General features: G+C 43.1%; 1 protein-coding gene across 2 annotated transcripts; it reads right to left on the bottom strand.

The window, feature by feature from the left end:
• Positions 1-264: 264 nt before the first annotated feature.
• Positions 265-12,847, bottom strand: LOC122779485 (WD repeat-containing protein 47-like). 2 transcript variants are annotated; one of them, XM_044041905.1, is made up of 17 exons: positions 12,696-12,847; positions 10,696-10,865; positions 10,108-10,191; positions 9,829-9,913; positions 9,276-9,407; positions 8,909-9,085; positions 8,307-8,818; positions 8,047-8,161; positions 5,814-5,995; positions 4,794-5,039; positions 4,664-4,715; positions 3,517-3,674; positions 3,180-3,343; positions 2,930-3,100; positions 2,698-2,829; positions 2,164-2,382; positions 265-1,399 (listed from the first exon to the last, which is right to left on the bottom strand). In XM_044041905.1, exons 2-17 carry the CDS (start codon positions 10,851-10,853, stop codon positions 1,257-1,259), a joined length of 2,730 nt encoding a protein of 909 aa, XP_043897840.1. In that variant the 5' UTR covers positions 10,854-10,865; positions 12,696-12,847; the 3' UTR covers positions 265-1,256. The 2 variants fall into 2 exon arrangements, with proteins under 2 accessions (XP_043897840.1, XP_043897848.1); XM_044041913.1 differs by lacking the exon at positions 12,696-12,847 and adding an exon at positions 12,510-12,566.
• Between the last annotated feature and the right edge of the window lie 1,751 nt (positions 12,848-14,598).

The raw sequence follows: 14,598 nt of genomic DNA, 5'->3' as shown, positions 1-14,598 counted from the left end.
GTAGGGTATGTAGTTCAAAATGAGTGAAAAAAGTCATAGTATAGTATGTCGTCCAAAAATACCCAAAAATGTCATAGTACAGTATGTCATCCAAAATCACTCAAAAAAGTCATAGTATAGTATGTCGTCCAAAATGTTTATGATTTCACAAAAAAGTCATAGGTTAGTCTGTCGTCCAAAATGTGACAAAAAAAATTATAGTATGTCGTTCAAAATGTGACAAAAAGTCATACTTTAGTATATCGTCCAAAATGAGACTAAGACGTAAAATACATGAAAAATAATATAATGCATTTGCTCTGAATACTGGCTCTAATCGAACGTTGCACCCGTGCTTCCAATTTCACTGTGCACATGATTAGATTATTTATATGGGCAAAGGCTGCACCCTACAGTTGTTATCTTGTTACAGCAGCAGACAAACTAACGCTTTGTAACACTGAAGGCAGCGCACTAAACCAAAAGTTACACTCTGTATTTCCCTTTGATGCCAACACAACAATCTTCCACTGTAAGCAGCCAATCACAAGACACTGGAACACCTTCAGTGCAAACAGGCTTTTAAAAAATGAAAACAAATGCGTAAGCTAATCTACACGTTTTGAGTTGTAGTTACGTGCTAATGTGGACAGAACAACGGCAGACATCAGAAAATCTCACAGTTGGACATCCACAGATTCAGCCTCAGGATGAGAAAAGCTCACCGCTCAAAATGTACATTTAACACCATGTATTTGACTCTTGTTTCCCCGGACAATAATAGCAGCATGATACCAGCTTTGATGAAATGATATGCATAAGAAGGAATGCAGTTTTTTTTGTTTTTGCTTGTTTTTTTCCCTTAAATGGCAAAATTCCCTTATGGAAACTGCGAACTGAAGGAAGGCACCATCATGAACTAACCACCTCTGTTCAGTTAAACCTCAGCTTCAAAGAATGATGAATGATTCTGATGTTTTTACCCTTTAGTGAGACAACGATCAGTATGATGAGGGTGTGAAGTCAAAGGAGGACATGTGGTGTGTGTGTGTGTATGTATGTGTGTGCTTTTCATGTGTCACCGGTTTGTATCAGGCAGGAGGGAAACACTCATTCACCTGTGAGTGTGTTTGTCTTGAAAGGGTGAGTCCATGTTCATACTGCAGGGGGAGCAGTGTTGGTTTTTTTGGGGGGGGAGGAGGGGGAGAGACGTTGTGTCTTTTAGATTATAAGAACTGCTTATATATACTGTATACACACACACGCGCACGTCTGTGTTACGGGTTGTGTGTCCAGAGTGTGACGGTGCGGTCAGCAGAGGAGGAGAGGAAGGACAGGTCTTCTGTGTGCCATCGACACTGAATCACCTTGTCGCCATGCTCTCCCACCACGGTCAGAGGCAGCTGTTTGGTCAGGTCACCTAAACACACACACACACACACACACACAGGGATCACAACTCAATGAGACAGATCAGACAACAGTTTCTCTCCTGACACTACAGGTGTGGCAGCATCACTGGCTTAGACCCTCAATTCAAACTAATGTAGCTACTATGGTGTTAACAATGTACTGTGTAACTTTTAATGATTTTTTTGTTATTATTATTATTATTATTATTATTAGTCTGCCTCTGTTAAGTCTTCATGAACAGAAACAGTGTAATGTTATCTGCACGCTATGTCCAGGGTGGAACACATGGGATGGCGTTATGCAAGTAGGGTACAAAATAATGTAACTGTATTCCGCTATAGTTACAGGTAAAAAAGATTTCATTAGTAGGATTACAATTAAAATACATAATGATATACGCCCTCTGTTTTCCTCTTCCCAGCCTCGCGTCACACTCCTTTCTCCCTTTAATTTTCTCTTGTCTTTATTTGCATTTGTATTGTACGGTAATCCATGAGTAACGGAAAGTAATCAAGTCATATTACTTTAATAGGAAGTAAGACTCATATCAAGAAACTACGTTGGTCGACAGAAGAAGCATCTGGCTGTTGCTCATCACCGATCTTAGTAACACAAAAGAGTATTTGTACTTCCCCCAGGATGGGATCCTAGTCCAGTGTTTAAACCCTGACCTCCCACTCCTCGGGTAAACACCTCTAAGCACTAAGCCACCTAGGTGTAAAATAAAGACGTTAATAGTGGATAAATTCACTTCAGGTACAGAAAACGTACCTTGGAGGTTGGTGACCATGACCTTTGTGTCGTAGGAGCCAGTGAGCAGATAGTGTGCTCCTGGGGAAAACCGAACAGACCGGACATCGCTGCTGTGTGGCCGGTACACCTGGACGATACGTCCTCCTCTGATGTCATACAGCATGCATGCGCTGTCCTCTTGCCCTGTTGCCAAGAGACGGCTACTTGGATCTATGGCTACCGAGGCAACAGGACTGCCTGTGGAGTGAAACACGACAGTACATCTCTTGAAACAGTGATTCTAAAAGTGTCGGCTGCAGCCCCCTAGTGGGCCATGGAGCTAGTGCAGGTGGGTTGTGAGAAACAGGCTTTTATTTTCAAGTTTTCAATAACATAAATTTATAAAGTTAAGTTAATTTAACTTGATTGATGTCCATCCAGCTAAATCTCAAGTCAAGAGAAAAAAACAAAGCTTTTATATACTTGTTATAATGAATGTTATTTTCTGCTCTAGAAGGATAAGGCCGTTACATGTGGAGGTGAACGTGATGACACACAGGGCTTCAACTATACCTGAGCCATGGAAAGCAGTCCCCACGACTCGAACACAGCTGGGGACTCTGAGGTCCCAGAAACGCACCGTCTTGTCTTGGGAGCCAGAGGCGATCATACAGCTTCCCCACGTGTAGAGAGACAGAATGTGACCTGGCAGCAACACACAGCAGACACATTTCGCTGGTAATGTTTCCGTCTTTGTCTCTGAATGCAGACGGACAGCGAGAGGGACAAAGCAAACGTTGTGTACCTGTGTGTCCGCTGAGGGCATGCAGACCCTGTCCCCGCTGACAGTCAGTCGTGTAGATGTTACAGTCTCCTGCTCCGGCGCTGATCAAGATGGCTCCTCCACTTTCTGGACCCTCCATGAAGGCCAGGTCTCTGATGGTGCCGTCGTGCATGCTGAACTCCAGGTCCGGGCCTGAGACACGAACAGCAATGACAAATCTGACGGCAACAAACACAGACGTGATCGTGCGGTCGCGTATGACGACGCTCACCTGTGGCGTTGCACGTTTCTGCGTTAAATGGTAGCACCTTGACATATTTGTCATTCGAGCCTGTGGCTAACAGCTGCCCACAGTGGCTCCAGGCCACACAGTAGATGGAGCCTTTGTGGTGTTTGTTCCTCTTGAAGCGGACGACCGGCGGATTTGTTGGATTGCTGCAGACAAGAGGAGAGAAGAGGATTGTAATTGTAATCACTATTTCAGATCTTCAGCTGCAGGTATCCTACAAGTCATACTGTATATGTAAGCTTGAGAATAGAAGGTCTACTCATGATCGGAAAAACAATACGGTTGGACATGGGTGTTAGGCTCACTGCCCATAGATCACCTTGTGTCCAGTGTCTCGGGATAAGCGCACACGCGTAGAGTTTTGGAGTTGGATCCCACAGCATACAGAGATCCAGACGGGTGAAAGGCAACGGCACGGACGGCCTGAGTATCCTCCAAAGTGTGCACGGGCACAAAGAGACTTTTTGGCTTGTCACTCTGAAAACAAACCCACATACGAAAACACCTTAACAAGCGGATGACGTGTAATTTGGCGCATAATCTCATCTGAGCTTTTCTACCCGATTTAATCTGCTTCCTCGTGATGCCAGTGTGACATCTCCACCGTTAGCGTGACCCTGTATCTTCTTGTGTGATGAACACAAACAGATGTGATCAATCACAGGAGCTCAGAGGCGGACAAACGACAACCGCTCCGGACCATAGTTCACAAGAGACGGGTTGTGTTGATGCTCATTTTTTTGAGGCACGAGGAAACAGGATATAATTGCATTACTGAAATTACTGGAGGGCTGAAGAGGGAACCACATTTCAAATTTCACTTGGCGCTCTTTATTTACTTATTATTATCATTTACGCCTTTTTATCGCTCTGTGTTCCTACAGCTTATCTCACTGGACGATTTCTCCCAAAATTTAATTTTATAGTGAACAGAAAAATGCATAAATGCACATTTTCTTTTACCAAATTTTCTAAAATTCAGTTGAAATTAGCAACACATTTCCAGAGTAATGACAAGTGTTATTGATAATAATAATGATAAGTAGGGATGGCACAATACCACTTCTTCGTGTCCTAGAGTATGTACAGTATGTAAAAACATAACTCTTCACCTTTCTAACAAATAAAAAATAAAAAAGCCCAGAGCATGACTCAGCTAAAATGCAGCTTCTGATTGTTATCTCGAATTTTTACAGTCTGCATAGTAAAGCTTGCGATATATAGGACTTTTGGATTGTGTTGAATTTGAAATTTTTTTCTGTCCAATACTGAGTATCGCCTCAGCTCATCCCTGATAATAAGGACTGTGGATAAACAGTCATCTTTAGGTTCATAATTCTGCAAAGCTAAATAATTAAATGCAGGTCGCTGTACGACTTGTTTACAGCAGGCCTCACCAAAGTGTTGGAACATTTCATTTGCTGCCACTTGTATTATTGCTGCTGTGTTAACGTGTGCATCCATACCTCTTTACTCCGGGTGAGGGAGCCTGGAGAGTCGTCTTTCTGTTTCTGATCGCTGCCAACAAACAGAAAAAAACTCTTATCATCTGATCATCGTCCCATGATGTGACACAAACTTGCAGAGCACAGCTACCTCTGAGAGACAACAGGGGACTCGTCTGGAGGGGGGACTGTGCGCCCCCCCAATGCGCGCTGTGGCGTGCTGCTGAGCACCCCTCCCCCTTGGGTCTGTCTTTGTTCCGGAGTCACAGCCGGAGGGTTGTTATTGTCTTCAGGGGCGGGGATGTTCCCATTGCCATTACACTGCTGGGCCAATGATTTCACCTCCTCTCCTAAATTCTCCATCCCCACATTCAGCTCCTCCAGCTTCTGAATGGACCTGAGTACAAAATATACGAGCACGATTAACTGCCTTTCTTTCAGCCTTTGCCCGTGTTTCTGTCTTTTCCAAAGGGTTCAATTTTGTATTTTTAACAGGAAGAAACTACCACACTTTTCATTCCACTTCTGTACTGGCTGATCGGGTGGACGGGCTAGTTAAATCGAATTAGGGCCACAAACACAGGGCAAAGGAAATATAATAATGTCACTGTGCACCGCTTCCCATATAAATAATGCAGAGGTTTAAGAGACGAGGAGTTGTAGGGGAAAACGAGGTATGGGGGCGACTCCTATGGGACAAATCAAAAAGCCTTTGTCCTGCTGAGAGAGAGAGAGAGAGAGAGAGAGAGAGAGAGAGAAAAACAGCAAATCCTCATCTGCCACGTTGTTGAATGTTAATGAACTTGTGTGGTTTCACAGTATGTTGAAGTTATTTTACAGAGGAGACGATGGTTCAATGTGACGCGAGGTCACTCACAGATGAGGCAGTGAGGACTGAGGGCAGGTTTTGGGGGAGGTGCGTGTCATGCAGAAAAGGCCACATGGGACTCATTAGTATCACAGCTTAACACGTCTAGTTGTCCTCGTGTGACAGCTGCTCCTCCATTGTGTGAAGACAAGAAAGGCAATAATTCACTGGTTTCATTCGGTCAAAATGCAATAGATCTACTCTGACAAGAACTTTGCCTTAGAGCTTAACACGTGTTAAATTCCCGATGTGAGTATGTGCACGCTCTATCCGACAGGGTGAGACTTCTCATTGTGTCCGTACCTGTTGAGGAACTTCTCGGTGAGGCTGTGCTGCATGTCGCTGGGCGGCGGCTCCTGCTGGACTCCTCCCTCCAGCAGCATCTGCTGATACATCTGCCTCTGCTGCTGCTTCTGCTCCAGGTGCTGCTGCACGCGAAGACGCTGGCGGTAAAACTCCTCATACTTCTCAGTAGAGTCACGGAGCTGAAGAGTAAACACAAAACCAGTGACCCATGAAAACATTACAAGGACTAACCTTTTTTTCCCTACTTTAGATCAGATTTTCACCAAAAAACAGTGTGAATATTATTTTATCTCCTATTGTTAAAAACTGCTCTGTTCTCTGCTGCTTTTACTTTATCACAATCCCATACTGCACCATTTCCTGCCATATCTTTGTATTTTTTATTAGCATGCTCACGTTTCTTATAACTGTTATGCATGGGTGATTGCAGGATCCCCAAGGACCTCCTCTACAGGGAGCTGGTGCAGGGTAAACACACCACAGGCAGACTCTGCCTGCGTTGCAAAGGCGTCTGCAAGAGAGACCTGAAGGCCCTGAACATCAATCTCGACACCTGGGAGACCACAGCATCGAAACGACCAGCTTGGAGGCAGAGTGTTCAGAAAAGCCTAGCCACACTCACAGGAACACTAGCCCAGAGGCAGAGGAGGACGGCCCAAAACCAGGCAGACAGGCAAGTATCTGAGTCCACCTGCATCAGGTGTGGAAGGGACTGTCATGGTGTGTGTCCTCGAGTGCAACTCTGTTAGACAGATGCCTATATATGTTTTTTTTTTAAATATTTTAAACTAATTCTGTTGCTTCGCTCAACATTTTGCTCCCTCTTTAAATTTAAATTTAGAACAACAACAAATGTTTGCACACAGGTAAGCGGGTTAAAAGTCCACTACCAAGTCAGCACAGTGATCGTTTTGTTCTTCTGTTGGTTCAGATATTTGAGGGGGAAAGAGGGTGAGACTGAAAGCCAAGGACAGGTCACTTCCCCTCTCTGTCCTCTGCTTCCTGCTTTGACAATCTGATGAGAACGGATCTATGATTATGGGAGGGAGACTGGCAGTGTGCCAGTGCTGAGGAAAAAAACAAAAAAAAAAACGGATAGAGGCCAGAGAGAAAAACAAAAAAAGCTAGGGCAGGGAATGGACAGTGGGATCACAGAGGTCTCAAAATCTGCTTTTGTTTTTTGGCTTCTTTATGTGTCTCCGTGGCGACGAGCAAGGCGGAGCAAAGCCCAAACTTCACTTCTAGGTGCACAAAGAGCCCAGAATAGACGGCATGAGCCAGACAGAAATCTACTGCGTCAACATTGTATTTACAGACACCACGAGGGCTGTAATGACTCATTTTTGTTTTTAGGCTCACCGTGTCTCGCGTTACATGTTCAGACTGACCTGGGATCAAAGCCATTTGGGGCTTGTTTTTCTACCACAAAATAAAAAATAAAAATTAGTAAATTAGTTAAGTGTCAAATACCTGTTTTGAGTACGCACTTTGTTATTTGGGAAATCAGCACCAATAGAAATGTGTTGAACTATTTCCGAATGACTAATATTATTATGAACCTTAACTAAACTCTGGAGTAATAAATCATCTCTCCATTTTCTGATTTATGGCCTTAAAGGGATTTTTGAACTGTGGCTATTTTGAAACTGCTCAGGACGACAGCAGGGGATTAACAACTCCTGTGTTCTGTGATGAAAAATGGCAGATTTTCTCTACTGGACTTGGATGCTGTGAGTGCACCTGCAGTTGATAAAGGCCGCCTCACTACAACAAAATGCAGCAAACACTTTCTTTCAATATTATAGATATTGAAAGTTAAGGGAACCCCTTGTTAAGTGGCTAAAATCTGCCTCTCCTTGTGTCCAGGTCTCAGGCTGGTTCACACAAATGGCAGCACACTCACCTAAGTCAGTGTTGATAATATATCAGTGTTTTCACACAACCAACAAAAACCTTTAAGTTGTGATGAGCCATCCTAATCATATTATTATGAAGTGCAAATCACACTGCCACCACAGAGCTATAACAAGCTGAGCCAGCAGCAGTGACTGTAATTAAGACCTGCAAGAGGAGCATGAATCAGACACATCATACTAAAACCACTCATGAGAAATGACCTATATTTAGACTGACACTTTAGGATACACCCATCAAGGAAAGTGCATCACTTGTTTCATAACATGTGTCAACAGGTCTAGCAAGTTAAAAAGCAAAGGTTAGTGACGTTTACCTCGTTTTTGTCCGCAGACTCAGCAGATGGTGCGTCCTCGCCTGGAGCCGAGTCAGGACGCAGGGTCTGAGGCTCTGAACTCATCATTTTGTCCACAGGAGTGTCCGTCCTTGATCTTCACAAAAGAACACACGCAGACAGCAACAGTGAATGCATCACATGTGACAAAGTACTGTACTTATCCACATATCATGCTCTGATTTTAGCCATAGTCAAAGACTTGGACAGAAATAAGTTCCTCTTTAAATCTGAGTCCTTACGTTTCAGGGGATTCCTCAAAAATGCTGTGGCAGTCAGAGCTCTCCATCATCAGGCTCCTGCTCAGGCTCTGCCCTGCTGCTCCAGGATAGTGGAAGTTGGCAAACGAGTGGGACATTGGAGAGACTCCTTTCCCCGGCACTATCTCCCCACCACTCGCTCTCTTGTCTTGGCCAGACAGCCCATATGACAAGCCGTCCAGTGCTGGGTTCAAAGAACGGGACATGTAGGTGTCTGCAGACTGGGGGCGGCGGAGGGGAGAGGAGGGGTATGGAGACAGTTTGCTGATAAGCGGGGTGAGGAGGTCGGCGTAGCCCGTCTTTGCGGGCTTGACCAAGCGGTCCACGTGGATGTTGAGTTGCTTCTGTTCAAAAGCGCAGGAGAAGACACTGTGGGGGAGGTTCTGCATCCAGGAGAGCATGGACAAGTCCACGTCATCACAGCCGTTACCACACAACATATCGACGCCCACGAGGACCTCGCTCTCTGTGATCTCTTCACCTGTTGCCTTGCTCTGCACACAAACAATAACAGGGACTTAACCACCAACACAAAACGCACACCAAAAAAATCTGCATTTGTGTTTAGGTTTTGCAGTTCCCACCTGGCAGAACTCCACACAGCACTCATAGAGGACGCCCTTGATAAGAAGCTGGAAGAGTCGATCCCTGCTGGCTTTGAATCCAGCCTCGCTCAACTTCCTGTCGGCTGGGATGAACTCCGCCACCATCATGCAGGCCTCCTCAAAACACTGCACCCTGGCCGTGCTCGGATTCCAATCCTGAGGCAGAGAAATCCGGCACCAAGGTAATTAACCAAAACAAAGACTGTTATGGCAGTATAATCACTGTTTTACATTGCAGGAGAGGACAGTGCAAAAAACACTCAAGTGTAAAAGTATAAAGGGATACTTAATTCCTGACTACTAAAAAAAATATTTCAAGTGCAATCTAATTAGGTTGAAATCTTGCCTTGAACTCAGCGTGGTTTGTGAGACGAGGCAGCGTGAGGAGCAGACACAGCTTGCTGTAGTCATCTTTAGAGGGACAGAACTCCTCCAGGGCATGAAGACACTTGACTGCCTCCTGCATAGTGAACTCCAGCTGAAAAACATGAAACAAATCTCAGACTGGCTTTAAGACCAACATGCACAAGAGAATAAAACAAGAACTTTTTGGTACATACTGTACATGCCAACACATTATTCACAGATCAAGCCAAACTAATGCCAGGGAATAGTCCGGTTAACAAAAGCTAACACAAAATAACACAATCTGCCTTCTCCTTTCTTTATTATCAGACAGATGGTGGGTTTTTAAGCTGGCATTGTATTAATAAACACTGCTTCTTTTGCTTTTTGTCTTTGAGACTGAGCCTTCTGTGTTTACTGCCATGACAACCAGTGATAGTCAGAGCACTGTTACAAAGACAACAAAACAGGACGGAGATTCAAGGCTGAGGATGTTTAGGAGGTTGGGAAAATGCAAAGCACAACAATCGGTTAATGTAGTGTTGGGGACTCACATGCTGTGGCTCATCTTCTGCAGACATGGCATTGTTCACGCACAGAGCCTCCAGAAACTTCTGCTTCAGGATGATGTAACGAAACCTGAGTACAGCAAAGAGCACACTTTAAAAACTTTGTCTGAGTTGTGTGACACTGTTTGTTTGTAATGGGGAGGTTACGGTCCTCATAGGGTCTGTTAAGTGTGAGTGAAATATCTAATAAATGGAAAAATAAAAGGCACAATGAAATAGACATGAACACTAACATGGGGAAACTGGTTCAGGCATTGAACTCACCTTTTTCTATCAAACTTGTCCATGCACTCCAAAGGCTGAATGAACTGCAGGACTTCATCCCACTGCCCATCCAGCACCAGTTGCCTGAGACAATTCATTTTGAAAGCACATGTGAAATTGTGTTCTCATATTTATGTTGAATATAACACTGAACCTTCTTAATAAAGTAGTGTAACATGATGCGACAGCCTGTTGGCAGCAAACACTTAAACACACTTGAAATGTAATAAATAATCTGACTGAGTGTAACTGCAGATGTCACACTTCAAGGAAGCACTGACATCTTACACTGCACTGGTGCAGTGTTACACTAACTTCAATGCAGAGGACACGATCAAAAACACTATACGGGTGCCTGGAACAGCTGCCTGTTGTTTTGTTGCCATTGTACGCAGCTTTTCAGAGCTGCCACCTGAGATGACTATAATCGGACTGTGTGCAGTGTGTCTGTTGCTTGCTGTCAACACGGTGTTAGGAAATGAGGAAATGTTTATCTAGGTTTAGGTATTTAGACTCTAAAGGATTATTAAATCCAGATGAAAACAGTAATGCAACATTACAGATGCTCCCAACTACCAGTTCAACTACCTGAGGAAGAGCATGTCGTCCGAGTAAAGCCCGTTGATGACGCCACTCTCCTTTTCTAGAGCCAGCATGCTGATATGCAATTTCCTGGAGTTGAGAAAGTCCAGGATCACCTTGATCATCTCCACCTCCTTCATATTTATGGTTTCTTCCGCTGTCATGGTGACGACGGGCTGCCACGCCAACCAGATCCATGATGCAAAACACAAATGAAAAAGCAGCATTAGAACAAGCTTCACATTCAGTCAGACTCCAGACCAGAATGAGCAAATATGGAGGCAAGCAGGGCAATTATTCAATAATACTATTACAAACCTTCAGTTGAATCATTTTATATATATATATATATATATATATATATATATATATATATATATATATATATATATATATATGTATATATGTATATCTATATATATAGATATACATATATGTGTGTATATATATATATATATGATATACAGTGTAATATATATCAGAACATCATTTTATCATATTATTATTAACATTTTTAGTTTATCTTTATATTATAAGCATATCTTTATATTTTTGATGTCAGAAAATCTTGCTTATGTTACTGTAATATTGATTTCGGCCACAACACCAGGTTCTTAGCCCAAGTTGCTGTTGAAAAAGCATCAGACATGAAGATGCTTCAACAAAGCTGGACAGGTGGTTCTGACTGAAGGACTGTGGTTAAACTGCACAGCTCCTCAACAAGCATGTGTGCATGTGTGATGCACGTGCACACATGCACTCATGCAGGAAGAACAAGATGCTCCCTCAGATTTCAATACACAGGCTGAGCAGGTTTAATCAAGAAACTTGGCCAAACCAGGCCAACACCTACTGCAGTCTCCAAAAATAAACACATTGGAGTCTATACATGTACCAAAAACTGTTAGTAACAAGGTAGAAGAAGCTATTTGACAACAGCCACTGTATGTACAGTGAATGAGTGGCACTTGGCTACAGTTTTAAGTTGATAGTACCCATAATTCAGAAGACCTCACATGGACAACAAGTCTGATGAGCGAAGCTATTTCCACACCCCTTATGTATCATGTAATGGTAATACATCTTACCTATTATCTCCTCTGCTTACAGCCTATAGAAATACTGCAATAACAGTAACTAATGCATACATGATCATCTGTAAGAGTAGTTCTCAAACCTTTAATACCAAGTACCACCTGTGAAAATATGCCAACTGATGCCAATCCCCACTGACACAGGGCGAAAGAACAAACAACTATCCACTCTCACGGTCAACTTAGATTGTCCTATTTACCTAATCCAGATTTATTCCCAGTGACAGTGAAATTAGAGGATGATGGAGCTATGTAGGATAAGGTGACTAAGGTGAATTACTATTATTTTGTTATTTGTTTCATTTTCTACACACTCAAAATTCCTCAGCTCCACTATGATCACATACCCTGCTATACACAGTTGAACAGTATTTCTGTTTTTCCTCCAAGTACCACCAGAGGATGCTTGCGTACCACTGGTGGTACACATACCACCATTTGAGAACCATGGGTCTACGCGAATGAAGTGAGCATAGATAACTCTACACCAGTATATTTAGCGTTAAAGCAGCTCACACAGTAATCCAAAACTAGCTCACACAGTAAACACTGCAGTGTTGCCTAGCTAGCATGAGGGATGGCTAGCTAATAACACTGACATTAAGCCACAAGTCACAGAGTATTAAAAGCTTAAGCTACTTGTTAGCTTTAACATGCAGTGACCAGCGAATTCAACGACAGGATTAAAGCACAAACAACAAACAGCTAGATACCGCTGGAGCTCACCCAAAGCTGGCTAATTTGACCGGTGCTGAGGAGGGGGAGCTGGAAGCTAGCATGAGAGAGGCATCATCCGCTATAGTTAGCTGGACTGGGCGGGGTGAGTGTGACAGATCCCCTCCCGTTTCAAAACAACACAAATCTGCGAATAATAATAATAACAATAATAATAATAATAATACTAATGCTCACCTTGTTTCTATAAATACATGAGATGATGACGGTGTCCGCTGTGTGTTTCCGACGCTGTCACGACAGTAAACGGCTCGGTGTTGTCTGTCTGTGCTGACTGTCTCTGAACCTCCTCTTCTTGCTGTAGCTGGATCTTTCTCTGCCTCCGCTGCGTCTGCTGCTGCTGCTGCTGGTGCCCGCCCAGCCCTGCTGCTGCCTGCAGGAGCCCAGCCTCCACCCACCCATCTAACAATCCATCCATCCCTCCATCAACACACTCACACGCAACTTCATTTCGCCAAATAATGTGACAGAGATAACGGGGTGTGAAAGGAAAAATAAATGATGGTAAACATTATTTAATGTATTATTAACATTTAAGGATATTTTAATGCTAGAAATTGAATATACTACTGTATGAGTATGTGTAAGTGCAGTGGTGTGCACAGATGTTTGGAAGATCAGGGGCAGAAAGTAAAAGGGCACCTGCTGTGCACCGGTGAGGCAGGCACCACCACAGTATATCATTTCTCATATTCTCACACACCTGTGTATACCTATCATTTACAGCACATCATCACTTTCTATCATAGAGATGTGCATTTTCTATACAACACTGAATATCATTTCCTCTAAGGACACCCTTTGGGACTCTGTCATGTGGGGACAGTAAGGAACTTCATAACACACCCTCTCTGATTTGAAGGGCACCCACAGGAAGCAAAGTTGTAAGGGCATCTGAAAGGGCACTGCATCACTTTTCTCCCCTAGAAAGACATTAATACATTTTTTAAGTTTATATTTTGCTTTATTTTTTGTCCATTATGGGAACTAGGGGGGGTCCCACCAGCTTGTTACTGTGTAAGAGTAACAACTTAAAAATTAAAAAATGGTTTTCATAGCCTTATAAGTCTTTTGTATATTTTAGGCAAAGGCATGTCTTTACAGAGGCAGCCATCTTGCACCAACATTTTTCTACAGCACCCTGAATTGAAGTAGAGGCTTAAGCCAAGAATGGAGAATGACATTTTTTCTAGTTTTCTAGTTTTTTTCTAAGCTTTTGACCCTTCACGCCCTTACTTGTTAGCTTTCATTGATGGATTATTGAGGACCTGTCTTCACCTGTTTCACCTGTAAATCATTTCAACAAGACACACACACATATGTTTTCACAACAAGTGCACACCCTCACAGACATAATGCATTCCCTAGCCCCTTACCCGAACCTTAACCATAACCTTAACTAAATGCCTGACTGTAACCCTTACCCTAAAACCAGGACCTCACCCATAAAAGCCCTTTAAAGTTTTGAGGATCAGCTAAAATGTCCTCACCTTCCAAAAATGTCTTCACTCCCTATAATTTATACACTTGTTGGTCCTTGCACAAGCCACAAATACAAGAAAACACACACACACACACACACACACACACACACACACACACACACACACACTCTGTCAAAGCAGAATTCCATTGAGACAAAAACATTGTAAAACCGCCACAGAAGAGACTTTAAACATCTACAAAGACAATAAGCATCCACATGGGACTTGAAATAACAGACTACCCATATAGTGTTGTTTTTTTTGCCTTAGTTAGTCTCTGTGTCTTGCTGTTATGTCAGAAGACAATGGAGCCTTCTGCATGTCCCACCATGTTATTCACATATCCATGCATATAAGTGAAGTTGTTTAAGTCCCTCTCTCTTGCTGTATGTTGCTCTAAGACAATGCTTCCAACACACAGCATGGCTCACTGTTTATGGTGCGTTTGTGACACAGGTATCTGTAGGCAAAAAAAAAACGGAAACTCTAGTAAATTGGCAAAATGAAAGGAGTCAATTAGCTTTTATAGCAGGTTTAACAAGTGTCTTCATTGTACAATATTGAGCTAAAAAAGTGTGCGAAAATGTGCATATGCT

This window comes from Solea senegalensis, linkage group LG1, assembly GCF_019176455.1.
Source record: "Solea senegalensis isolate Sse05_10M linkage group LG1, IFAPA_SoseM_1, whole genome shotgun sequence".
NCBI lineage: Eukaryota > Metazoa > Chordata > Actinopteri > Pleuronectiformes > Soleidae > Solea > Solea senegalensis.
Note: the sequence above shows the minus strand (reverse complement) of the source record. Positions and strands in the feature narration are given on the sequence as shown.

What these genes read in the sequence shown, in the direction of transcription:
- LOC122779485 (XM_044041905.1), bottom strand. Translation starts at nt 10,853, where the DNA reads ATGACAGCGGAAGAAACCATAAATATGAAGGAGGTGGAGATGATCAAG. An exon ending in TCCCCTGTTGTCTCTCAGAG is followed by an intron (nt 4,716 to 4,793) that starts GTAGCTGTGCTC and finishes GTTTGTTGGCAG; the next exon opens with CGATCAGAAACAGAAAGACG. An exon ending in TGCCCTCAGCGGACACACAG is followed by an intron (nt 2,830 to 2,929) that starts GTACACAACGTT and finishes TGTTGCTGCCAG; the next exon opens with GTCACATTCTGTCTCTCTAC.